A 27032-nucleotide genomic window follows, 5' to 3' on the forward strand; every position below is an offset into this window, starting at 1 on the left:
AGGGTTGTGAGAAGTGTCACAGCAGGTCCCACAGGTGGAGAACTGAAAAGGGGAGGGGAAGATACATGAGGCTTCCTGGGTGACAGCATCCTGGAGGGACTTTGGTAAAAAGCAAGTATTATAGGAACATTTATTGATATACACTCCATTGCCCTGGTATCTCTGTCCCTGCCTGTCACCCATGTGATACCTTCTGAGAAGGCCACATGAGTCACTGAGGTTTTTCTGTTGAAAGTGGACTCTTTGGGGAATGTTTGAAAGAGCTTGAGTTTTAAGGCTTCACTTATTTAAGGCAAAGTATAATTTTATGGAAAAGGTGAGTTGGGTACAGAGGGGATTCTGATATGGCAAACCCCTCAGTATTGTGGTAAGTTCTAGGGAAATGTCAATAATTAGAGGGTGGGGTAGTGGGGTGGTAAATGTTTGCCCCAACAGCAGTGGGTTTACCTGTGGAATGAACAGACTCTTCCCAACAAGGACCTTTCATGTGATGAGAACAGAGATGAAATAAAGGGAGGCCCAGAGATGAGGAGAGGTGGAGCTGGCCCTGCACATCCTGGGGAATGCTTGCTCTGGAACCTGCCTGGAGGTTGGCTGAGAGGCTCAGGCCTCACCTTCCTCCAGTGGCTGCCTCAGCACTCCCTCACCTGTGAGCCCTGGCACTCAAGGGCATTTACTAAAAACACCCAGGGCCACTGTTAACAGTGAAGTGTTGAGGGAGGGACAGAGCACAGCTGTGTGATGGACAAGAGTGAGCACAGGGCACAGAGAAATGTATGACAGACGTGAGATGGTGGAGCAGTGAGCCTGGAGGGCAGTGAGCCTGGAGGGCCAGGTCTAAAGATGATGGAGGGGAGACGGGGGGAAAGGCAGAAGCATGTCACGGGTTGCTCCAAGGTTAAGGCCAATGCCAGGCTATGACTACAAAGGGAAGAGTGGGCCAGGAAGGCACAGGCATAAACCCATTGAGTTCGGGTGGGTGGATGGCAAGGTGACAGGAACAAGGGTGTGATGGCAACACAAGTCATTGGCAATGGGGGCCAATGGTCAGTGGGAAGCATGTGGAGACCTGCTGTGGGCAAAGATCAGGAGAGGAGGAGCCCACCTTGGTGGACAGTGACTGAGGCGGATTCAGAGTGTAAGCAAAGGAGATGGAGCCTGGGCACAGACATGGGGAGGGAGAAAGGATGTGCACAAGAAGGGAGGGAGCCGAGGGAGGGGACCCTGGTTGTGAGTGCACTGAAGCACCCAGGAGCAAGGGGCAGGGCTGCAGGGAGGTGGGTGGTGGTCAGGGGCAGCATGCACTTCACAGAGGAGTGGAGGGTCCTGGAGGTTGAGCACTGTGGATTTGAGAGTGCTGGGCAGAGGGCACAAGGAACAGGCTGACACTAGATTTGGGAGTAGATACAGAGAAGGGGAAGAAAGACACAGGTGACAGAGTTTGCAGGAGTCACTGAAGGCGTGGAGGATTTTGGTCAGACTGTGGTCCTTGGAACAGGGAAAAAGGTTTCTGTTTTGTCCTGGGTTTTGTTGGTGGTGTTGGTTCTTTGTTTGTTTGTTTTTCAAAAAGTTTACAGAATGTGGTTCCAGGGAATGTATATTAGAAAGAGTGGGAGGAAGTGAAGGACAATGAAGGCTTATGGATTTCTAAAGGTCACAGCAATGGAGGGTGGAGGATGTAGCCAGATGTGTAAGGGAGTGAACCTCAAGGGTCTCCTTTCCTCCTAGAGCCTGACTCTGCAGCACACACTGTTCATTGTGCTTTAGCTTGGCACCTGTTGCATACATTGTGGCCCTGCAGATGCCCAGGGCAGAGGAGAAGCTTCCAATAGCTCAGGCATCTGGACAGATACCAGAAGATGCTTTCATGATAATCCAGGCCTGACTCCTGGCTGCAAAGGTTGTTTTAAAAATGGTGCCCTACCTGGGTGTCCGCTGCCTTCCTGGGCTCAGTGTAGGGCTGTCTGGATGACCTATGTTAAGCCATCTGCTGACTTCTCAGGCTAGACCTGCACATCCTCAGATGCATTCACTCAGGCTCACGGGGGAATCAAACGTCCTGTAGACAGTGGATACACCAAACCAGTCAGCACACTGCTCAAGGAAGCCCCATAGTACTGATTCCTTCAATGGGTTCCTGAGCAGTGACCCCACAACCCAATTGCTGTCCCTCCTGTCTACAGAACAGCTTCCCTGGGGTTCACTGAAAATAGAACATCAGGTGCTGGAGGACATTGGCCTGCACATGATACCACTGCTTCCCGAAGTCCTCTGACCCTAGCCCTCTGGCACTCAGCTAAGTGCACCCACCCAGTCTTGCCCCAGGTCCACTATGCTGCCTCTGCTGCATGTGGACACTGTGACTGGTGTCCACTGTCCAGGGATTAGCATGTCCTCCCAGGGCTACTAGGCACCTGACCAAATTTCCCAAGGGCCAGTGTCAGATCCCGCTGACAATCTATAATTTCTGGTACAGCAGAGATGCATAAAGAAAGACACACGCACGCACACACACACACACACGCACACACACACACACTTCCAGTAGAGAATGAGCAGCAGCTTCATTTTTTCCCTACTTTTTTTTTTGAAGCCCTTCAACTTTCCTCCTTCTTTGGAGGTTTTATTTGAAATCCCTTTCATGCCTTTTCCTAAGTCACCTAATCTCAAAGCTGTCAGCTCTAAAGTCAAGTCAAACCTTAAAATGTGTTCAATCAGAAAGCCAAGCAAGGAAGCCAGGCACTTAACAGACTATTCTAATTAAGGCTCTGAAAACCCTGTCAAGTTTTCATATCTTCTGTTCTGCCTAGGGGGTGGGGTGGGGGAAGGAGACTTAAATATCAACTATTATTTAGACTCTTAAGGGAATTGCATTTTTATTTACAGTTGAGTCTCTACCCCTCCCTGTGTTCTAGTCTGCAAATGGCTTACACTTGGACTTTGTATAGGATCCTGGTGGGAGGAGGTGGAGGTAGGGAAAAACCTCTCACATAGAAAAGCATAACCCAAATCTCACTATGGTTTCATAATTTCGCTCTTGCATCTAAAAAAGACAGTCATCTCTCATGAGGCAGGGTGTTATGTGCTTTGTATCCTGACATTTTCCACTCGCTGCTTCTTGGTGTGAGGAGAGATATGCAGCATGTGGCACTGCAGAGGAAGACGGCAGAAGCCACAGAATGAAACATCCGCTTTCTGGTGATGCTGTCCCATTCTTGGGAGCCTCCAGGATGCACTCAGACTCCTTGGGATGTGATTCTGCAGCAGACAGGATGCAAGGAAGCCCACTCTGTCCTGGGCACCCAGGACAACACTGAGTTCTAAAGGCAAAGGGCATGTAGTGAGGGGCCAGGCTAGGCCACCATGTGGTGCCATAGTGAGCAGCAGCACCATTTGAGGCCAGGCAGGGGAGGCGTGCAGGGACTGGCCTCCCAGAGACGAGCAGATGAGTTGGGGCAGACCGACCCATTCCAGTGTAACCAAAAAGGTTGTGGATCATAGTTACAATGGTTGCTGATTAGGCATCAAAGATGTGACATTGTCAAAGCCACCATGGCTGAGAATGGCACCAACATGCTGCAGCCAAAGAAAGTGGGTGGCCCACATATGTGTGAAGAACGGGTGGCACTCTGTCGGTGGCTTAGCTGACAGCTCAGAGCTTCACAGGAAGACCTCTTTGCCTGGCCAGCTTCTCTTGAACAATGTCTCCCACGAAACCTCCGAAGCACTTACATAGCATATTTCTGTGTCCACTCTCTTGCTAGTCTGCTGTACTTCTCTCTGTCGGCCATGTAGGTGTGGGCTATTTCTGGCACCAGAGGGTCATCAGGGTTGGGGTCGCAGAGCAGGGAGCAGATGGACAAGAGAACTTTGGACACAGTGCTGGAGACCACTGTGACCGCAGGATGTCCAGGCAGATGCTGCCATTGCTGTTGATATTGGGGTGATAGATTTTTGTTGTGAAAGCGACCTTTGGGGGCTTGAAAGGGTAATCCATAGGAAAGTGGATGGTCAGGAAGAAAACACCTCCTTGGTAAGGACTGTCATTAATCATCACCCACAGGTCCTGCGGAACACTGGGCAGGAGGATCCCTCTGCAAGTCGGTCAGTTCTGGCCATGCACTGGTGGGATGATAAAATGCTAAAAATTATGGTTACAGCTGGGCACGGTGGTGCCTGCCTGTAATTCCAGGAACTTGGGAGGCTGAGGCAAGAGGATGGCAAGTTTGAGGCCAGCCTCAGCAAATTCGTGAGGCCCTTCTGGATCCGCTTCAGTGCCATCCTCTCCGCTGCTTGGGACCGGGCGGCCCGGCGGGGCTGCCTGAGGCGGCCCGCTGCCGGCTCGCCAGACCCTACTTCTTTTATACAGCAAAGAAGAAACACATCTTCTTGGCAGCTTAATCTTATCAAGCATGGATAAACATTCTCAGAATAACTTTGTTCATGGTCATAGTGCTCCATACTTCTTATTATTTGAGTTGAAGTTAGTTAATTTCCTGGCAATCACATATATCTATATCTAGATCTAGATCTAGATAGAGATAGATAGATGATAGATAGATAGATAGATAGATAGATAGATAGATAGATAGATAGATAGATAGATAAAGATAGATAGATTTTAAACTTGGCAAAACATTCTTATCTCTTATCTTCTTAAGAAAGCAACAAGGACACAGTTTAAAGGGTTCATAGTTTCTCACAGAACACCTTTTTTTGTTAAGCTCAGCAAAACTTAACTCTTTGTGTGCGTGAGCACACAGGCAACGTCCAGAAAATTATGGAGGGTCCCTTAATGCCAGATCCCATGAAATTATTCCAACCAGTCATTGCACACAGTGCCTGGGAGTCCCGGCAATCCCACCTCCTTACCCTACTCAAGCCGTCTCCACTGGCTGTTACCTGGTGTCCAACAGCAACTCCTGTGTGGCCCACCTGACCTGTGCTCTTCTTTGCAGCTGTATGTGGGAAGATTTCTGCAGTTCTTCTGTCCATGTGTCAGAGTGTTTGTCTTTCCATCCAAATAGCCTTTAAATCAAGGAAAACCTATGCATCCCCCACCCCCAGGTCCTGTCATCCCTGTGGACATTAACTGCCTTAGAATTTTTCCTACCTCTGTCTTTCAGGCACTTGAGCTCATGTTCTCCACCCCCCACTATGTCCTTTGTCCCCAGGGCTGCTGCACTCACAGGGTCTGAGACCCAGATTATCTCATCCCCTTAATTTCTGTGCACAGTTTGCCCCTTTGTGCCCTTAAAGTCACCAGTGCACTTGAGATGTACCACACCCTGTATCCCATGTGCCCTTTCCCCACTGCCATTTCTCTACTACTCTACAGTGCTCAGCCACAAGCCCCCTGCACCCCATCTAACCCCCAGGACCTTCATGTGATCACTCACTATCTGTCGCACACTCTCAGCCTACCCCCACAGGTCAACTGTCACACCACACCCCCATACCAACAGCAAACACAATAGCCTGCTTAAATGCCACATGTGTGCAATTCTGTCCTGGTGGGCTGTGGGAGGCTGGGAAGGAATACAAAGCACAGACGTGACCCCCCTCTTCCTGGGGTTCTTTGGCCTGGATATAAGCACAGTTATATATATATAGTACTCCCACACATTGAGAAGAATGTGTGAGTGACTATGTGACAGAGAATGGAACAGGACTTTTAGTTCGGTGTCTGTATTGTGAGTGTGTGAAGATGGGAGTATGGGAATGACTATCACATACATATTTCAGTCCACATGGTATGAGTGTGTACACTGTGTGTTGAATTATGCACATGAGTGTCTAATGCACTGTGTGTGTGTGTTAGAGTGTGAATTGTTAACAGATAGTTCTTTTACATCACTTTCAAACAGTATATGCAGTGAAGAACTAGGAAACCCAAAGTGATTTTAGTAGATCAAGGAGATAAGTGGATAATCAAGATATCACGGAAATTTGCAAATGTACATATGGATGCATAGAGTGGAGGCACTGTGGGTCTGTGGCTGTGGCTCAGAGGTAGAGTGCTCTCCTAGCATGCCTGAGGCGATGGGTTCTATCCTCAGCACCACTTAAAAATAAAAAAAAATAAATAAATATATCGTTTCCACCTAAAAAATAAAAAATAAATTTTAAAAAGAGATTGGAGGCACTGTCTCATTAAATCTACGTCCGCCATTCCTGAATTCCTCCAGATACTGAACGTACATGAACCCACTGCTGCCTGGGTCCTTCAGGGCTGCAGAAGGATGCAGATTTCCAGGCAGCATGCTCACATAGGGCAGGCTTCAGCCGAGAGCAGGAGGGGGCTAAAGTGAAAATTTAGCCTTAGACAAGTGAGGTCAGGACTCTCCCTGTTATTGCTGAGTGGTGGTCTTCAGGTCCTTGAAATGCCATGCCTGAACAGTGCTTTGCTTGCCTGGGTGCTTTGTTCACCAGACAGCCTAATGACGTGACCTGTGCTGGGAAATGAGGTCCATATGGTAAATTCCCAGTCTCAGGAAGACCTGAGACTACACTCAGCCACGTGGACAGTGTGTGAGGGTCTCCAGGAGAAGCTCTGGGCCCCAAGGCCCAGGTGAGCTGCCCTGGAGGACAGCATCCAGTTGTTTGTCTCATGTGGTGGGGAAACAGAGCATCTGTGACCCACAGGGAGGATGACAGGAGGCTCCACACTGGGCACCTCTCCTGGACTCTGCCTATCAGTGTCTACCCTGTGCTGACTGTAACCCATATCCCTTCCCTGAATTTAACTGTAACCATGTCCATAAACGTATTCTGTGAATGTCACGAGTTCCTGTAGGGAAGCTACGTGTGATTCGGCGACCTCCAGACTGACAGCTGGGTCAGAAGTAATTGTTGTCTTTTGTGATCTGTGTCCTTTAAAATTCCCAATTATCCTAAAACCCTCACAGAAGAATGAATAGTAGATACAGGTCAACTTTGAGACAATTATATTTTATATTTCCTCCTTAATCAAACTATCAATGCATACTATTTAATTTTCTGTGCAAAAATAATTACAATAATTCTGAAAAAAACAGTGCTGTTGGATTGAGAAGAGGGTATTCGCTTATTGAATACTGATGAAAAATAGAGAATTTGCTGGCTGATCTTCTAATGCTGGTGATTTTATTTGTGAGAGACTGTTGTAAGCATCTCTCTTCTAGTGACAGTGTTCTGTTGAGAATTCCTCCTACTGCTGGGGTAAAATTCATGAACTAATTTTTCCTACAAACATTTAGTATCATTTCCAAATTAATTCACAATTATACAAATGAGTCCAGGGTTTTCTAATGTAAATTGTGATAGTTTTTTTTTTTCACTTTTACCTCATTAGACTTCTTTCTCAGATGCTTTCTTTCTGTTCTTTTTAATACCTTAGAATCATGAAGCTTCAGTATCTAAATATTAAGAATTAGCAAGATTTGGTGTGAAGCACTCAGGAAAGCCAGGAGTCCAGTGAGACAAACAAGCTCTCTGTAAGTCCAACATAGGTCACAGCTCAGTATTTCGAGAACCTTCCATATGAGACCCTGTCAGTCTCCAGGGATCATACAAAAACAACAGCTTCTCTCAAAGTTCTTGACACTTATTCTGAAGTTACTAACAAGGAACTCATAATTGTCTTGGTAATTAGCAAGTGTGGAGAAAGTTTTTCATCCTTGTCCTGGGCTCCCCAGGCCTGCACTGTCATTGCCTCTCCAGGTGAAGTGATAATTGCAGCCCTGAGGGGAAGTGAGGTCATAGGAGCACAGACCTTTGTCTCAGGGCCCAGCTGCCTCCCTCCCTCCATGCTGGCTGTTAGGACCTCACACTGAGCCCAGCACCTTGCACACGCAAAGCACCCGGTGAGTGTTTTCTACTTCTGTCTCAGAGGCAGAGTGTGTAAGGAGGGAAGTTTGAGGAAGTGCTCACTTCTGGAAAAGGATTTGGGGTAGAAACACATTCTCTTCCACTGTAGACAAGAGAGAGAAACAATTTTTTTTTTCCAGGTTGTTGGACATGTTTTCATATACTTGTGTGCCATTTATTTCTTCTTTTGGGAAATGCCTGTTTGGTTCATTAACCCATTCATTGATTGGATTATTTGGGTGTATTTTTTGTTGTTGTTGCTGTTGTTTTTTCTTGTTTTACTAGGAATTAAAATCAGGGGCACTTAAACTTAGCCACACCCTCAGCCTTTTTATTTATTATTTTGAAACAGGGTCTCTCTAAGTTGCTTAGAGAAGTTCCCTAAGCTGCTGGAGTTACACACTTCTTTCACTGCACCCAGGTGTGTGTGTGTGTGTGTGTGTGTGTGTGTGTGTGTGTTGTTTTTGCTTTTTTGATGGTACACTTCTTGAATTCTTTATATATTCTGAATATTAACTCTGTCAGAAGAGTAGCTAGCTAAGATTCTCTCCCATTCTGTATGATCTCTCTTCATGCTCTTAGTGATATCCACTGATGTTAAGAAGTTTTTTAATTTGATGTTATCTTTCTCATTCTTGGTTTTATTTCTTGAGTTTTAAGGATTTTAAGAAAGTTGGTATCTGCACCAATATGCTGCAGTGTTAAGTCTGTGTCTTATTCTAGCAGTTGCAAAGTTTTCAGTCTAATTCCTGTATCTTTGGTCCAATTTGATTAACTTTTGTTCAGGTTGAGAGATAAGGATCTCATTTAATTCTTCTGCACATGGTTATCCAGTGTTCCCAGGGACATGTGTTATAAAGGCCGTCTTCTCCAACATATATTGTTAGCACTTTGTCACATATTGGAGGGCTGTAACTGTGCGAGTTTGTCTCTGTGTCTTCTATTTCATTGGTCTTCATGTCCTTTTGATGAAAATGCCCTGCTCTTTTTGTTACTATAGCTCTGTAGTCTGATTTGAGGTACAGAATTGTGATCCCACTACATCGCTCTTCTTGCTCAGGATCCGCTTTGGCAATTCTTTGACTTTTACTCTTCCACACATTTTTAGAACTCTTTTTCTAGTTCAGTGAAGAAAGTCGTTTGGTATTTTGATGGAGATTTAAAGGAATCCATGTAATGCTTTTAGAAATACAGCCATTTTGACAAAATTATCTCTCCCTACCAAGGATATGGGGAATATTTCCATCTTCTAAGATCTTTTTCATTTATTTTCTTCAGGGTTCTGTAGTTTTAATTATAAAGATCATTCACCTCCTTGGTTAGATTTATCCCCAACTATTTTTTCTTGAGGTTATTGTGAATGGGATTGTTTCCTGATTTCCTTCCCAGCAGATTCATGGTTGGAATACAGGAAAGCTATTGATTTCTGAACATTGCTATTGTATCTGCTACTTTGCTGAAATTTGGGGGGGATTTTCTAAAAACAATTACAGGATCGTGTCATTTCCAAATAGATAATTTGACGTTTTCTGTTCCTATATGGAGGCCTTTAATTTTTTTTTTTCTTGCCTGACTGCTATAGACAGAGTTTATAGAATTATATTGAATGGGAGTGGTCATAGGGACATCCTTTTCTTGTTCCAGGTTTTAGAGGACATGCTTTCCTTTTTCCTCAATTCAAGATGGTGCTGGGTTTCACCTTGTCATATACAGACTTTATGAAGTTCAGTCAACTTCCTTCTATCCCTAGTTTCTCCAGTCTTTTTAACTTGAATGGTTTAGGATTTTATTAAAGGCTTTTTCTGCTCCTACTGAGATGATCATGTGATTGTTGTTCTTAATTTCCTTTTGTTTGGGGAGTTACATTTATTGAATTGCATATGGTAAACCATCCTTCATTCCCTGGAATAAAACCCACTTGTTCGTGGTGTATTACCTTCTTGAAATATTTTTTAAAGGATTTTGCTAATATATTACTAAATATTTTTTGCATCTATGTTTATCAAGATTTTTGGTTTATAGATTTTTTCCGTGTTGTTTCTTTGTATGGTTTTGCTATCAGCATTATAAATCCTACACAGAATGTAAAATTCCCTTTCTTTCTACTTCATGGAATAATTTGAGGAAGTTTGGTGTTAGTTCCTTTTAAAGGTACCATAGGATGTAGCTGAGAATCTATCTGGTCTTGGGCTTCTTATTATTAAAAAAGACATTAATAGCTGATTTAATTTCCTTACTTGATATTGCTATGTTTATGTTTTCTCTATCTTCCTGGCTCGATTTGAGCTAGTCATATATGTATAGATATTTGTCAAGGTTGTAGATTTTCCAGTTTAATAGAATTTAACAGCTGGGTGCAGTGGTGCCTGCCTGTAATCCCAGTGACTCAGAGACTGAGTCATAAGAATGGCAAGTTCAGGGTCAGCCCCAGAATTTATCAAGTCCCTAGGCCACTTAGTGAAACTCTGTCTCTAAATAGAAAAATGAAAAGGGCTAGGGATTGCTGGGGATGTATTTAAGTGGTAAGGTGCTTCTGTGTTAAATCCCTACTGTGGGAGAAAAGAATAGAGGGAGGGAGAGAGAAGGGGAGGAAGAGAGACAGGTGGGAGGAGAGGGAGTAAATGTTCAAAATGTGTTCAAATATTTTATAACCTCTGTAGTCCAGAAGTGTCTGTGGTGAGGTGATATTTTCTTTGATATTTTGTTGATTTGGAGTTTCTCTATCTTTTTTTAGATGGTCATAGGTTTATAAATTTTATTTATCTTTTCAAATAATCATGTTTGTTCTATTGATCCTTTGTATTGCTTTTTTAAAAAAATTCTCAGTTTCATTACCCTTGGCTCTGATCTCAGTCATTTCATGTGTTCTACTGATTTTATATTAGTTCTTCCTTTTCTAGGTCCTTGATATTTAGCATTACAGTATTTATTTGCGGTCTTCCTGGTATTTTTTTTAAGTAGGCATTCAATTTTATGGAATTTTATTTTAGAAATCCCTTCATACTGTCCCAATAATTTTAACACATTATATCTCTGCTCTCATTTATTTCTAAAAAAATTCTTGATTTCTTCTTTCATTTATTCTATGATCCATCTCTCACTTAAAATATATTTTTTCGATATCCATGTACTTGTATGATTTCTGTGCACCATGCTGTTGATTTCTAGTTTCATTACATTCTGATCTGATAGGATTCACAGGATAACATCACATTTTTTTTTGTATTTGATAAGACTTACATTGTACCTTAGAATATATTTTAGTGAAAAGTGTCCTAGAGTGATCTGTGTTGAGACCCTCTCATAGGTTTGGTATCCAGAGCCTTTGGTTACTTCTCTCTGTTGTTGCTATAGATATGGATGTGTGTAGGTGGGGCCTGGGGCCCATATTTAGTCATTTCTACTTGAGGCCTCGTCATTAGTCAGGGCTTTTTTCTCTTCTGATGTTTATGTTAAGGGACAGCTGAAGAGTTTCAGTACTTAGTGTGTGAAACAAGTGTTTATGTTGAGGCATAGCTGAAGAGTTTCAGTACTTAGTGTGTGAAACAAGGTGTGCTGTCTGTTGGCTGAGTTCAGTTCAGCAGCAGAGTTTTTACCCTGTGAATTGTAGTGTTCCTACAGGTTCCAGCACCTCCCAGAATAGGGAACACAAATAATTAGCAACAACTCTGCAAACAATACACAACTTTCAGTGAAATGGTTTCTACTATGTCTTCTACAATGTGAATTTGAAACAAACAAAAAAAAAACCCAGAAATGGTAGAGTCACTGATTGGTACCAGCAAAACCCATAAGTAACCATGAACTATATCTGGGAGGAAAGCAAACAACAGGTGTCAACTATCACACCCACAGCAGTGACAACTGCAACAGCATTAATGTGGGGTTGGGAACCAGATAAACCAATTAGTGCTAAAAATTATAAGAATACAGTTAATTAAGAAAAAAAATGTGTGATTGGAAGATAGAAAAGAGTTCATAATTTCAAAAATTGAACAGAGAGAATGCAGAAGAGATGTAGCATGTGTTGGTTATAAAGGAGCAGAAAAAAAAGAAGTCAAACAGTAAATGGAGGGTGGAAGAGAACAATAGAATTTGGCTTTCAGAAGAAAGAAAAAGAAGAGAAACAGACAAAGAAACAATAAAATACAAAACCAAATATACTAATAAAAATCCCTAAACCTCTGAAGACAAGGGGAAGAAAAAACTTTTAAAAATGCTAAACATTTTCAAAAATGCTAAAAATGAGAAAAAAAACACTTATGTGCATGTATGTTTCCTTGAAATCATCAGAATAGTAAAAGAAAGCAAGGTGGGGGGAAAAACATTCTTAATGAGAAATTAAAGAATCATTTCCACCGAGATGTTCAGAATATTCAGTGAGACTAGACAGTCAATGCCTGGGATCGTCTTTCCATTTCTTCTTGAGCTATGTAGTGAGTAAGAGAACAAGGGCTGAGGGTTGTTAAAGCCTTCCAAATGGGTCCTTTTAGGTGTTGTCTACCTGAGGCTCTATATGATGCTCACTTTGGATGTCCATCTCCTTTCTTAGGTTGGAAAATTTCTCTGCTATTTTGCTGAAGAGCTTCTTGATGGTTTATTCTGTGTCTGCATGTTCTCTCCTATCCCAGTGACTCTCTGGCTTTGTCTTTTGATGTTGTTGTGAATTCTTGTGTATTCTCATCCTGTTTTATTGGTTTCTTTTTTGACTTATTGCATACTGAATATTCAGGTTCTATGATACCTGTCATCAAGTCTAAAGTTCTGCCTTCAAGGACTGAAGTTCATTCTCTGTGCAATCTAATCTTTGGCCATACTTTGAAGTGAATGTTTAATTTGATTCATTAGGCATTTTATTTCCAGGAGCTCTGATTTGTTTCTTCTCACTATCTCTAGTGTTTTTAATTGAAGTGGGTTTTCATCTCCTGTATTTGTTCTCTTAATTCATTCCTTAGATCTTTCTTACTTAGTACATTTTAATAATCAGGTTTTTATGGTTTTTCTCTGGAATTTTATCCATGTCCCTACCTGAGGTTTCCTTTCTTGGGGTATTGTGAATTCACAGGGAATCTTGTTTGCATATTTTCTCATGTTTTTGGAGGTCTCAAACTCACACTTCTGTTGTGAATAATTACTCTCCCTCATTCCTACAAATGTTATTTGGTGAGTAGTAATCATTTTTGTTCTTGGGACTTCTGTTTTTGCTATATGAGATGCCCAGGAGATATGACCTGAGTTTCCCTCTAGTTGTTCCTGCCTGATGCCTGGTTCTTGGTCTACGGTTTTTGGTTCCTCTCTCCTTTGTGTTGAAGTATTGTTGGTGCTCAAGTGGGGCTAGTGCATGTGTGAACAGAGATTCACTGTTACTTGACTGAGTTGTGAGTGTAGCTCAGCAGCAGGATCTCTACTCTCTTCCTCTTCAGTGTCTATCCAGCTTAATAAGTCCAGGGACTCTATGTGGATAGAACAGATAATAAAGGTCAAAAATATATTGGGATTTTTGTTCCTCCATATATGCCTGCATATACCAGTAAATATCATTTCCTTTCCATATATGGGCATCAAATTGAGTGGCTAAAACAAATTTTTTAAATGAAAATATTTAGACACTGTCCTTTTGAATGTTATGATCAGAATATATATTACTATGGTTGTTCTTCAATGATGCATGTTCAGGATCCTAGTAAGGACACTCACTGTTATATTTCATCCTGTGCAGACACCTGAAGCAGGTCAACACATCCAAGAGATGACCTTTCCCCAGCTCACTTTTTTGATGACATGTACATTTTTTTAATTAACGAAGCATGCAGAAGTCATAAGTGCACAGCTCAGTGGAATTTTACAAATAAAACACACTTCTCTGTGCACATACAGATCAAGAAACAGAATACTGTAAAAGTTACATTCATTTTCTTTAAAATTTAAGCCAGATATTTATTCAAAACTGATATGTTGTGTGTTGGGAGTGGTGACAGAATTCTCCTCTTCTTCAAAATGACTATAAAATATCAATTTAATCTGGAAGTGGCAAATTCTGTTTTCTTTTCCCTCCAATCCATTTTGATGCTTCCTCCAGGTTATCATCAACTGATTTTTCAAGTTGGCTTTTCTATGAAAAAAATCTGGGAACTCCCCTCATTCACATGTGCACCTTGATATATTTTACTCCAATATGTGCATACAGTAAAACTTATACTTGGTGTAAAAAATTATTATATTTTGAGAAGGATTTGCAATGCTTCCCAGGCTCAGTTTTAATACTTGGGCTAAAACCTAACTTTTGTCTCAGCCTCCAGAGGAGCTGGGATCTACAGGTGTACATGAATGGGCTTCCCTTCAAAATTTTTAACGTGTCTTTTTGCTCATAGGAAGGACTATTGCTGTAATTCAAAGGAAAATATGAGAATGAGAAAATGGACTCCAGAGACGTGGCCATGGGACTGATGTTCTTATCGCAGACTGCAGTAGGAGTTCTGGGAAATTTCTCTCTGCTTTATTACTATTTAGTCCTTTTCTGCAATGAGTGCACATTAAGGTCCACTGACTTGATTCTCAGGCACCTGATTATAGCCAACACCTTGATCATTCTCTCTAAAGGAATTCCCCAGACAATGACAACTCTTGGGCTGAAACATTACTTCAATGACTATGTGTGCAAATTTCTTTTGTACATGGAGCGAGTGGGCAGGAGTGTGTCCATTTTCATTACCTGCCTCTTGAGCGTGTTCCAGAACATCACCATCAGCCCCATGAACTCCTGTTGGAAGGATTTCAAAGGAAAAACTCCAAAGTACATTGGCTTCTCCATTTCCCTCTGCTGGATCCTGTACATGGTGATGAATTCCATTTTTCCTCTCTATATGTATAGCAAATGGAGTAGCGAAAATCTGACAAGGAAAACAAATTATGGGTACTGTTTTTCTGAAGCTGGTGACAAAATCACAGAATCAGTATATGCAGCCTTATTTGTATTTCCTGAAGTTGTCTTTTCTGTGCTCATGATCTGGTCCAGTGGCTCCATGGTTCTCCTTCTGTACAGGCACAAGCAGAGGGTTCAGCACATTCACAGCATCAAAGGTTCCCCCAGATCCTGCCCTGAGTCCAGAGCCACCCAGAGAATCCTTGTCCTGGTGGGCACCTTTGTGAGTTTCTACACCCTCTCCTCCCTATTAAATGTTTGTGTTTCCCTTGATTTTAATCCCAGTTTGTTGCTGGTGAACACCAATTCACTCATCTCCATGTGTTTTCCCACTGTCAGCCCCTTTCTTCTCATGAGCCCTGACTACATTCTATCCAGGCTCTACTTCTGAGGCATAAACCAATTTTAAATTTGATCTCAAGTATATGAATTATATGTTTTTGCACAATATGCAGTTGTTTAGTCTTATTCTTGCTCAAAACACCAATAAAAAACTTATGAATAGTCACTTGTCTTTCTATTATAAACCCCAAAGGACATTGGGATTCGCAGCTCTCTGAATGTGGTTTCAACATGGCCACGGTGCTGGGAATACAGCTGATTGTCCTCATGATGATGCATAGTGTCCCGTAGATTGTCATTGGAATTTTATAGCTGAAGACAAATCAAATTAATGAGTTCTATGTCCTTGGAAGTCCTTTAAATCACAATAACTGAAGAAGTGTTATACTCCTGAAAACATTTGTCAGAAGAAAATACAGTAGAGTAATGAGTTGTGGATATTGTAAGCTAACAATTCTCTATATATTTATCTCACATATCCTTATCTTCTGTAGAGCTTTTGTTGAAGGGTACCTGGGATGTAAGTGGGATTAATACATAGTTTTCCAGAAATGTACCATTAGTTTGATTAGAGAATGAAGATGAAATAAACAGAGACCCAGACAAAAGTAGGTAGATGGTAATGGCCCTGAGATTGAAATTTGGTTCACCGGAAGGTAGAGCATTATAATGTGGCCATCCTGCCTTACGCAGGGTAATTAAGATCTCTGATGTTTTTTTGAATCCATGCATACTACTGAGGCCTGCCGTAATTTGGAGGCCCCAATTAAAAGTAAAGTTACCTAGAACAGCCAAATAAGTCCATATGGGAAGTCACAGGAGAGACTCCTGTCCTTTTAACCAGGCTTAATCCTATTTCCAACTCTTCAGCTCCAAGGTTGCCCTGAAAGCAACCACTGTGAAACTACAGTATGCTGAAAATCATCACTTTTGTAGAGGCTGGCGAAAACAGATATGACTCTGAAAAACAACAACAAAAAAATCCACAATTTTTCACTCATTAACTTGTTTGATACCTTCTGATAAACTAATTTCTCATAATTTTTCTCCATTTGACCTGCATCAGAATTTGATCACTGTACACACACTCCAACTCTTGGGGCACATGTCAACAATAACCAGCAGCAATTGTTTAATAGTGAAGCACTTAGAAGAGGGAGACTGTCTGGCTGTGTGACAGATGAGAGTGACAGAGAACACAGGGAAATGGGATGACAGACTTAAGATGGTGGAGCAGAGAGCCTGGAGGGTGGGCTTAAAAGTGCTGGGGAAGAACAGAAGGTGGAGAGTGAGAAGACAGAAGGATACCACATGTTGCTCAGGGGCTCAAGTCAGTGCCGGGCTTAAGTTACAAAGACAGCGTGTGTGTGAGGAAGTTAAGGATACTGGGTTCTGGAGGGGAGGAGGATGACCCCATTAACAAAGGGTAAAATGACAAAGCATGGTTCAAAGGCAAAAGGGGATCAAGTTTCCATGGAAATGTGATAAAAAATGCTGTGGGTAAAGATCATTAGAGGAGGATGCAGGTCTTGGTGAGCAATGGACTTAGGCCCATACAGAGTGTAAATAAAGGAAGTGAAGCTTGGGGGACATGATAGACATGGGGAGGGAGAAAAGACCTGCACAGGAAAGGTAGGGAGCCTGAAGGAGGAGGGGATCTTGGCATAAATGGGCAAAAGCACCCAGGAGCAAAGGGCAGGGGCTTTCAGTTTATGAGCAGTGGGTCAAGCTCATGCCTGTAGTTCATGGAAGAGCTGAGGATGCCTGAAATTTGATCTCTGTGGCTTTTCACATCACACCTGTGCATTCACAGCAAACACCCGAGCCTGTTTAAATGCTGCATGTGGACATGCTGTCCTGGCTGTGTGTGGGAGGTTGGAAGGAATGTAAAGAGCAGGCATGGCCACCTCTTCATGGCTTTCACAGGCATGTGATGAGCACAAATTCACACACACAAGGTCCTTAGGCACACATGAAGATGAATGTGTGATTATGTGACAGAGAGTGGAACATGACAGTTGTGTTGGTGTCTGCATCGTGACTGTGTTTAAGGTGAAAGTGAGAGTCTGGGAATGACTGTGTGTATGTATATGATTCAGTATGCCTTAGTATGGGGGTGCACACTGTGTGTGGTCATATACACATGAGCTGAAATGTGCACATGATGTTGATACCGGGCAAAGCAGATGATTCACAGGAGTGTCAATACTTAGATATTGCCCAGCGGGAAGCAAATGAGAGAAAAAAGCTCACTAAATAGTGCCTTGCAAAACTTAGAGGATGTAGTCATCCCTTCACATGTTAGAAATACAAAAAATATGAAAAAACTAGGGTACAAGCTTCCTTATTAGCCCACAACACTGAAAAACCTGATTCTGTTTACATCACATTGGAGGAAATATCAGAAAAAGAATTTAGAAAGTTCATACTTTAAAAAATAAGAAATGAATTAAGAAATAAAACACCAAAAATGAAAGATCATTTCAATACACAGAGATTCTGAAAAAGAACCAAAGGAAAGACCCAATAAATCAAAGTTAAAATTTTATTTAAAGCATCACCAATATGAGATCAAAAAGAGAAAATTTTCCTTTCCCTAAAGATAAATTATATTAATTCTGCATATCCAGGAGCAATGGGGATCTTTCCATCTTCTGAGGTTTTCTTCAACTTCTTTCTTAGTGTTCTGTAGTTTTCATTATAGAGGTTTTTCACCTCTTGCGTTACGGGTACCTCTTTACGTCTGTCTGGTCATAAGCCAAAATCTTTAATGACATCTCTGAATGAATGATGTTTGCCTCAAGTGTAGGGTCCAGCATGAAGCCACTAATCCAAGGTTTCATCACTGCTTAAAACATCAGTGAAGCTTCTCAGTTGCCACAGAGCATATCTATATGGTGAGAATAACGGAATTAGAAGGTACAGATACTCAAGCAAAGTACTGATTTTCCCCTCATGTTCAATGCAGGGAGTTTATATCCCTAAGAGTTTCCTCCTTGAACCTCACTGAGATAAGAATAAGGTAATTTAGGAGATGAAATTAATTCTTTGGTTATTCTTAACAGACAAATTCAATATCCATTCCAGGTCACCTCACTGTTTGTTCCAATAACATCAAATATTCATGTCTGGGTTTTATGGTTTGAATATGAGGCATCCTACAATTCTGTTAGCAGTGTTTTGCTACAGGAGTATGCATAGGTGAAATGATTGGATTACGAGTGCTGTAACCTAATAGGTCTACACACATTTGAGCAAACTAAGTGGATGGTAATTTTAGGCACTTGGGGCATGGGCTGGAGGAACAAAGTCACTAGGAGTTTATATTTATTCCTGAAACTTTGATTGCTCTCGTGTTGCTTCCTCATTTCTGTGAAGTGAGAAGTATCCCTTTGCCATGCCCTTCTACAATGATCCTCTGCCTCACTTCAGACACAGAGCAATGGAGTTGGCCAATCACAATCTGAATCTCTGAAACCATGAGCCAACATAAAATTTCCTTCATCCTGATTATTTTTCTTCAGGATTTTGGTCATATAAATTAAAAGTGAACAGAGAAATTGGTACTGAGAAATCAGATCCTTGCTGTGACTAGTAAAACCATGTAATTCTGAGCTATTGAAACTGGTTTGTGTGAAGAGCTTGGAAAAGTTTGGAGATGCAGGATGGAGATTGACTGAGATGGTTTTAAGTGGAGTTTAATGGAAGATTCTGGTGCAAACTCAGAAGACCAGTTGCTGCTAGGAATGCAGACAGTATGGACTGTGCTTATGAAGACTCAGAGGGGAAAGGTAATGAATCAGGAATTGGGCTAGAGGTTATGAGTGTTATGTTTTGACAAAGAAGAATCTACATTTTGCTTATGTCCTGAGATTTTGGGTGTGTGAGGGGGGGAATTTTATGGTGGTGTTTTATTTAATTTGAGGGAGGAAGTTTCCAGGCACCACAACATTGCCATTGGCAAGGGTATAGATGACTGCAAGAAGCAGCAGAAGAAAGCAGAGTAGAAGAATTTTTAAAACTTGCAGTTTGGTAAGAAAAAAAAAAACATGTACAACTGGGACCAAGGAAGGCAATGCCGTTGAGAGATTACTGCCAATCAAGAGAAGTTAAGTTCTTTGCAAAGGGATAATGGGAAAATTCCTTGAGGGCAATACAAGGATTAGCAGGACCAACCCATCCCTTAAGGTTGTTCAAAAGAAAACTCTTTTGAGAAAAGACCATCAGGACAATGTTCCCACACAGGGATCACCAGGAATCTGTTTTCACAGGACTTATTCACCATGATCACCTGCCCAGGCATTCAGAGGCTGTTGCAGCCACAGTCCAATGGGGCCCAGATATACTGCTTGACCTGTTGGGAAAGTTTGGTGTCAACCCTGTGAAAATTGCATGGCAGGAATGCAGGATGATGGAATTAAGGCCACACAGAGGCTTCCATTGAGATTTAAAGGGAAAATATGGGAGGACAGGCAACATGTAGCAGGGTTGGAATCCCTTGAGGTAGCCCCTGAGAGGGCAATGCATGAAGCAGTAAATGTAAATCTGAAGCTGGATGAAGATCCCTGGTTAAGAGAGAACAGTAATGTGCAACGTCTGCTAAGAAAAGCTGCTGGCTGTGGACAGAGCCAGGCAGAGAGAGAGGCCCATGGTTTGCAAATGGCAAGTCCTTAAATACAGAGATTCCCAAGCCCTTTGGAGATATCATCTCTCTCTCACATGCCCCAGATACACAGGAATTATTTGCCAGCTATGTTTTGGTCCCATTTTTCTTTTATTCCCTGATTCCTCCCTTTTTGAATAGAAAAATTGGTATTTATATTTTTGTCCCTGGCATGTTCATATTTATATTCATAATATGACTCATATTCATAACACCCCTAATGATACACACGGCCACACTTTTATAACTTAGGTAGTCACCATGCATGCATCTTGATGACATGTCCACATACACAACAGTTATATATCTACACCTCTGGGTGCCAGAAAAGAGGGCCACCTTCCATCATTTTTAATCCTACCCATATAATTGCCCACCAAGACAATGTGGCATACAGCTCTGTTAACTTTCCCTCACTGTGATGAAGTACCAGAGATAATCAACTCATAAAGGGAAAATGGTCATTTTCAATAGCTCTGGAGGGTCCATTCCATGCCCCATTGGTGTCATTACTTTGACACTGACTAGGTTGCACATGATGGTGAGAGTTTGTGGCAGAGCAAAACCATTCACCTCAGTAGGCAGGAAAAGGAAGTTACAGAATCCCACAGTCTTCCTCATAGGCAGCAGCCAGGGATTGAGGACCTCCCACTGGGCCCCACCTCTTAAAGACTCTACCCTGGAAACCAGGCCTTTAACACACTGATCTGTGGGGACATTCAACATACAAACATCAGGCATAGGTTAAAAACTGGTATGAGTGTGAGCACCTAACATCAAGAAATCTGGTGAAAGGCTGCAGTGTTTGCAGGAGAGACACTGCTTGGGTGGAGGACAGTGGGATCCAGAAGGGTAAAGGGACAGGGTGTTGATAGTAAGAGGGTGAGGCAGACAGTCTGTGGCTTGGCAGCATAGAGACCAGGAGAGGATCTGAAAGGAAAAGAGATGGTGTTACATGAAGCTGAGGAGTCAATGTGCATTACAGGGATTGAGGACATGGGGCAAAGTGCAGGGAGGGGACTTAAGGGCATGGATCACTGCAGATGCCAAGGAGGGGAGGGCAGGATTTATGAGAGTGAAGGAGGAAGTGGGGATGGGGAGATATTGGGCAAAAGGTGGGAAGTTGGTGGTTTGTAGAAGTCACAGCTGAAGTTCCATGAGGGGTTTAGGGAACGAGGTGTTGTAGGGGTGAGTAGCATGTTTGGGGCAGGAAGATCGTGGAAGTAGGCAGTGGTCCAAGGAGGTTAAGACGGTGGGAGGGGGAGATTGAGACAGAGAGATATAAGAGACCTGGGCAAGGGGACAACAGGGCAGAGGACAGAGAAGGCTCTAGGGGGACAGTGGGCAGGAGTCACCAAGAAAACCAAGAAGGGACTAGGATCACAGAGGTGGTGAGTAACAGGTGCTCCACTACTCACCTGTGTCCCTGTCCTGGGAAAATAATGGTTAAAGAAAACAACAAAGACATAAGAATCAAGGTAAATATTTCAAGTGATATAGTTTGAAATTAAGAGATTTTTCCTATGAAATATGTATATGAATTTTAGAAAATTGATTGGAAGTATTTTGTAAAATGAGGAGAAATCAACGTGTGTATACGTGCAAGCTGGAGACCCAACTCTTCCTACACTTACACCCAACACAAAGCCCTGCTGTGTCTCCAACATGAGGTAGAACTTTCATGGAAAGACTATCCACAAGGCCCCAAACCGAAGCCCCACCTGGGCATCAAGGGAGGGATGATTCATTGCTGGAGACCCCCACAGTGGAATCCTGTCACTAACTGTGAAAATGAAGAGAAGGTAACAGGCATATGGAACTTTAAAAGTCAAACACTAAAGTAGTCATGCTGTGTGGATCCATTTATACAGAATACAAAGGGAAGAAAGTGACCATGTAGTTAGCTGTCACATAGTGGTCACCCAGGGACAGTGAGTGGAGAGGAATGAGGGGGCACCAGTGATGGGGACCTTGCTTCTTTTTGACACTGGAGCTGCCAGCAGAGCTGTGGTCAGCTAGTGAAATCTCACTGAGCAGACCAACCATGACCCCTGCATAAAATTATTTTAAAGACACAGGAGCAATTAAAAGTACATTGAAAGAAGACAAAGAGATTAATTTACAACAGTCTTATATTGTAAAGGAAGAGGCCAAATATTCTAAACATCTTTACTGTGTGACTATCCACATGTGGACTATTATATCTAGGTTGATCTAAGATATAGTAAATACACATCATGAAAGAAAAAGGGTTAAGTATGGAATTATGAGAATAAATTGCAGAAAAGGAATCAATACAGACATTCAAAACACAGAAAAAGTGTCATGAAGTACACATAGTTTATTGGTAAACCCTAAACCAAGAATGTCCATGATTGCATTCACATGAAGACTAACTGTAATTTTACAGTCAAATTCTATTGAATATATTCATTTGGACATTTTTTTCCAAGAGAAAAGACTGAGATATGAATGCCCCAGGCACAGCAGTAGCACATCTGACTCCAGAAATAGCTAAGACCTAAGAAATTAAGTAGGTAAGTAAAGATATATTCATGGCATTTTAACCACTTAATCAACTAGAATGGCAAGACAAACATGCAATAAATAAATATTATATAAAAGCAGTTTGTTATTAGTAAATGAGAATTATTTTAAAATCTCAAATTTGCACAACTTACATAAATTTTTATAATATTGCTTCATGCAAAATACATAATGATGATCAGACACATTCAGGCACGTGCAGAGACACACATTATAACACACTATGCAAACGTGTGTGCGTGTGTTGTACACTTACATTGTGACTGCTTTATCACTAAGAGTCTGTGGAGATGAGATTGTACAAAACTAAATGATTTATATTTTTCTCACATGATTGGCATTCTTCCTACTCTGCTCCCAGGCAGAGTGGATCCTGGATGCAGTAGAGCCTCTGCTCATGAGCAGAAAGGGGCTGACAGCTGGGAAACACCCAGTCAATATTGCAGCTGTGTTCAACAGGAACCAGTTAGGATTATAAATAACACCTAAACTAACTTGGAACATGCAGGAAAGTGTGTAAAAAGAGACAAAGGTGCTCACCAGGAGGAGGATGGTTTTGGTGGCTCTGGACTCAGGGGAGGACCTGAGGGAGCTGGACTTATGAACATGCCGCATTCTCTGCTTGTGCCTGTGCAGGATGAGCACCAAGGAGCTGCTGGCCCAAAGCATGAGCCCCACACACAGGGCATCAGGGAATGTGAGAAATGCTGCCTGCAGTGAATTTAAGGTTCTGTCATGTCGAGCAGCAGAACAGTATCCAAAATCTTTCAGGTTTGTGATGTTTTTGTTGCTCTTTTGTCCAGTTATGTACATAAGAAAAATAACATTTACAAGGAGATACAGGATCCAGTTCAGGTTTCTGGAGAAGCCAATGTACTTGGAAATATTTACTTTAAGCTCTGAGTAGCTGGAGTCTGCAGGACTGATCTTAATGGCCTGGAAGACACTCAGGAGGCAGGTGCTGCCAATGGACACACCCCTGCCCACCCTGTGAAGATAGAAAAGCAGCTTGCATCCAGCATCACTGAGGAAAATTTTCACTCCAAAAGCTGCCACTGTCTGGGGAACTCCTCTGCACAGGAGAGTTAACAAGTTGGCCACAATTAAGTGCTGAAGAATCAAGTCTGTGTGTCTTACCCTGCACCCAGTGAAGTAAAGAACCAGGTAATGGAGGAGAAGAGAGGAATTGCCCAGAGCTCCAGCCACAGTCTGTGCCAGGAAGATGATGCCTACAGCCACATCACTGGCTGCCATCCTGCCAGTTCCCTGCTGTCCCAGCCAGAGGGTCCTGCAGGGGAACAGGAGGCCTGGGCTGCATGTGTCCTGTCAAACAGAACCCAGCATTGCTCACTCTCCAGAATTCCCACTGTGAAAGCTTACTTAATGTTTTATTTTAACTACCAGGTTGTAATGAGCCTGGTGTGACTAGTTAAGGCATGAAGTGTGTATAAATCCTGGCTATGAAGGCAGCACATGGTGATTCTGGAATCTTTACAACATGAGGCAGGTGCTGAGATGATTTTGCTGATGACCAGGAGAACTTGGGCATAAAGGTTAATTCTCTGCCCAAATTTGTACTCTGATCAAGTGCTGAAAGGGGCCTTGAAACTGCCTGACTGGTTACAGAGAGGGTGGATGAACCACCAACCATTCCTAAAGTTAATGATTGGAGTTTTTCTATCCAGCTCATATTTACTTCTGCTTTTCTATATTCCTATTATCTTCTAAACTAGTAGCATTTTATAACTTCTTATTTGGAAATGTTTTCATTTTGCTTGAAAAGATTTATTCTACATGCAATATTAATTACAAATAAACATTTAGATAGTTTAGTAATGGCAGATACACTGAGGGAACTATAGCACTGCAGGCACCTGTCCCATGGTGTGCCCCCTGGTGAGTCCCATTCAATAAGGCAGGACTGACTCCACATCAGAACAGCTACCCCCATGACTCACTTGGTTGTGTGTGACGAACACAAGAAAAATAACAATTATCACAGGTATTGTGCCACATTCCTGGGCCATGTCCTAAGTCTTGGGACATAAAGCATCAGTATAAGTTAAAATAATATTGAGTAGATAATTTTAATGGTTTTAGAAGTTATAAATATATATTAGTTAATTAATACCAAGTTATCTAAAAATCTCTCAAGGAAACAAGATTAATAAATGATATCAAAATAGGAGGCACCCATCCTAACTGGCACATAGGGACCTGAAAACATGTCCATTTAAAAATTTAAATGCCAGAATTTCTGAGGTCCTTTGACTGTATAAATTTAACAGAATATAAAATTTGGATACATGTTAGATTCACAGAAACTTGATAGTGAAGAAATTTTCTATACCCCTTGTAAACTTATTCCCTGCTCCACTATCAGATTTAGAACAGATGGTGCATTGGCTACTATCAGAATATGTTTGACATGAAAAAAATGATACATATTTGACAGGTGGTTTTGGGAACCTGTAATAATCATGTCCATTTTTTCATACATGTACTTTTCCACATTAGAGAGAAGTGGCCTCATTATCCTTTAAATCTGATTCTTTCAGAATTGGTACAATTACTGTCCCCATTGGCTGCACCGTGCTCAGAGTCAGAGAAAACCTTTGGCTCAAGCATTACCATCAGCTCATTTTTCACAGGACTAAAGGATTCCTGTGACCTCTTCCTTTCTACATAACAGGCAGGGAAAAATATAGGTCTGGCTATAGAAATCCTGGCAATTTAATGTAAATTTCCTGTAATATAAACTGAGCAACTGAGTGAATTTCAGACAACCTCCTCATACACCTTGAAAAATACATTTCATTTTCACGTGGATTAGACCATAGCAATTGCTGTTATCAAGAATCACACGAAGTTAAATTAGGTCCATTACAGTTTGGCATTGAGGCTGGACCCCCATTTATTTACTACCCAGAGCCCATTCTTCAATGTTTTGGCTTCCTGTGTGGCTCTGGCTTCTCTGGGATTCAATCCAGCCTCTCCTGTCCTGATGTGATCACTTACCCAGACTCCTGATGGGTCTTCCCTCACAGATGCTGCTCTCAGACTGACATTGCCTTACTCACCAGGCTTTTTCTCTTTACCAGGATGGTGATCTCAGTGCAGAGGCCTCTGTGACCAGGAGATGTGCTGCACGGAGGTGGCCACATCCTGAGATATGGGTCTGTGACTCTGTGACCTCACCTCCCCTGAGACCTGCAATTATCATTTTGCCTGTAGCAGCAATGGGCATGCAGGCTGGGGACCTGAGGACACTGCGGAACACTTTTTCCCCAGGTGACACATAGCAAAAACAATTAGAGGTTTCTTCATAATATGTCTTAAGAGGACCCTGAAGTGTTTGGTCCCTGGAGGCAGAGTCTCTCACTTGGAGGGAACAGGAAATACTGAGGCCTGTCATGTGAAGGACTGGCAGTGAGCTGTGCATGCCTCATTGCGTTCATTGCTTCCCTGAGAAGTTTCTACCACAAGTCTAGTTGGTTCCTGTTCTTCATTTCAACAAGTGGCAGCATCATTGAAGGTATCATCAGAGAAATGGAGACAGAGAAACCTATAGGAAGGATATTAACACAGGTACCAGGAAAAGGAAGAATGTGGTACTAGTTGTTCACCTTGAAAGTCACTGGTTTCATCTGCACAAATGAGAGTCAGTTAAATGGACTCACTTCCTCAATCCAATTGTAACTGGTATCCTCTTGTGTGGATACATGCATTCTCCCAATACTGATCTCCAATCCCGACAGGAGGGAGAAACAGATCAACATCCACAGAAGGACTGGAGCATGTTCTTAATGGGTTCCGCCCCCAAAACAGCCACAGATAGAGATAGTCTCTCAGGCCAGATCTAGCATTTCTGTAAATGTCTGGATATTCCTTTTTAGAATATAGAATCCCGATGGCTGCACAAGAGTCTACTCAAAGTGGATTAAAACATCCAGAAATTAGACCAGAAATTCTGCAACTGCTATAAGAAAATGTAGAGTCAACACTCCAACAATTGAGTACAGACACTAACATTCCTAAAGATTCCTAAAAATGAATCTGACATAATTTTTCTATGTACATATATAAATACAACACAGTGAATCTCACCATCACGTGCAAACACAAGAATAGGATTCCTCATTAGAATAAAATATATTACAGGTTGTGTAATTATATCAAAATGGATTTTACTGTCATTTATAACTGAAATGAACCAATATAAATAAACCAAAATATTAAAACATTTAAAATACTTCTAAAATGCTACAAATAAGACCAAGAACCAATAAGTGGAACATAATCAAAGTAATAAGTTTATCTACAGCAAAGGAAAACAATTAAGAGCAAGAAGAGAGAGCCCACACAATGGGAGATCTTTGCCAGCTACTCCTCAGTTAGGATATTAATATCCAGAATATATAAACACTCAAAAAACGTAACACAAATAAAACAGATAACACAATTAATAAATGGGCAAAAGAACTATGCAGACACTTCCCAAAAAAGATATTATATATATATATATATATATATATATATATAGATATAGATATATCTCCAACATCTCTAGCAATAAGGGAAATGCAAATTAAAACTACACTAATATTTTATTTCACTTCAGCCCAAACGTCAATTTTCAAGATACAAACAATAATAAATGCTAATGAGCATGTGGGATAAAAAGTACACATGTACATTGTCAATGAGTTT

The 27032-nt window shown here is 41.8% G+C and overlaps 2 protein-coding genes and 1 pseudogene across 2 annotated transcripts; 1 reads left to right on the plus strand and 2 right to left on the minus strand.

Annotated features, from left to right (window-relative positions):
- Window positions 1-3187: 3187 nt before the first annotated feature.
- On the minus strand, window positions 3188-4331 carry LOC124107993 (ubiquitin-conjugating enzyme E2 D4-like; annotated as a pseudogene).
- Window positions 4332-7742: 3411 nt separating this feature from the next.
- LOC124107991 (vomeronasal type-1 receptor 4-like) lies at window positions 7743-15274 on the plus strand. Its single transcript, XM_046466366.1, has 2 exons — window positions 7743-7844; window positions 14220-15274. Exon 2 carries the CDS (start codon window positions 14265-14267, stop codon window positions 15159-15161), a length of 897 nt encoding a protein of 298 aa, XP_046322322.1. The 5' UTR covers window positions 7743-7844; window positions 14220-14264; the 3' UTR covers window positions 15162-15274.
- Window positions 15275-22637: 7363 nt separating this feature from the next.
- Window positions 22638-23576, minus strand: LOC124107780 (vomeronasal type-1 receptor 4-like). The gene has a single exon (XM_046465981.1). The coding sequence runs from the start codon at window positions 23574-23576 to the stop codon at window positions 22638-22640; it is 939 nt and encodes a 312-aa protein (XP_046321937.1).
- Window positions 23577-27032: the final 3456 nt, after the last annotated feature.

The sequence above is a fragment of the Marmota monax genome, unplaced genomic scaffold (genome assembly GCF_021218885.2).
Source record: "Marmota monax isolate L192 unplaced genomic scaffold, Marmota_monax_Labrador192_F-V1.1 WCK01_AAM20220418_F8-fsc00160, whole genome shotgun sequence".
In the NCBI taxonomy this organism is placed as follows: Eukaryota; Metazoa; Chordata; class Mammalia; order Rodentia; family Sciuridae; genus Marmota; species Marmota monax.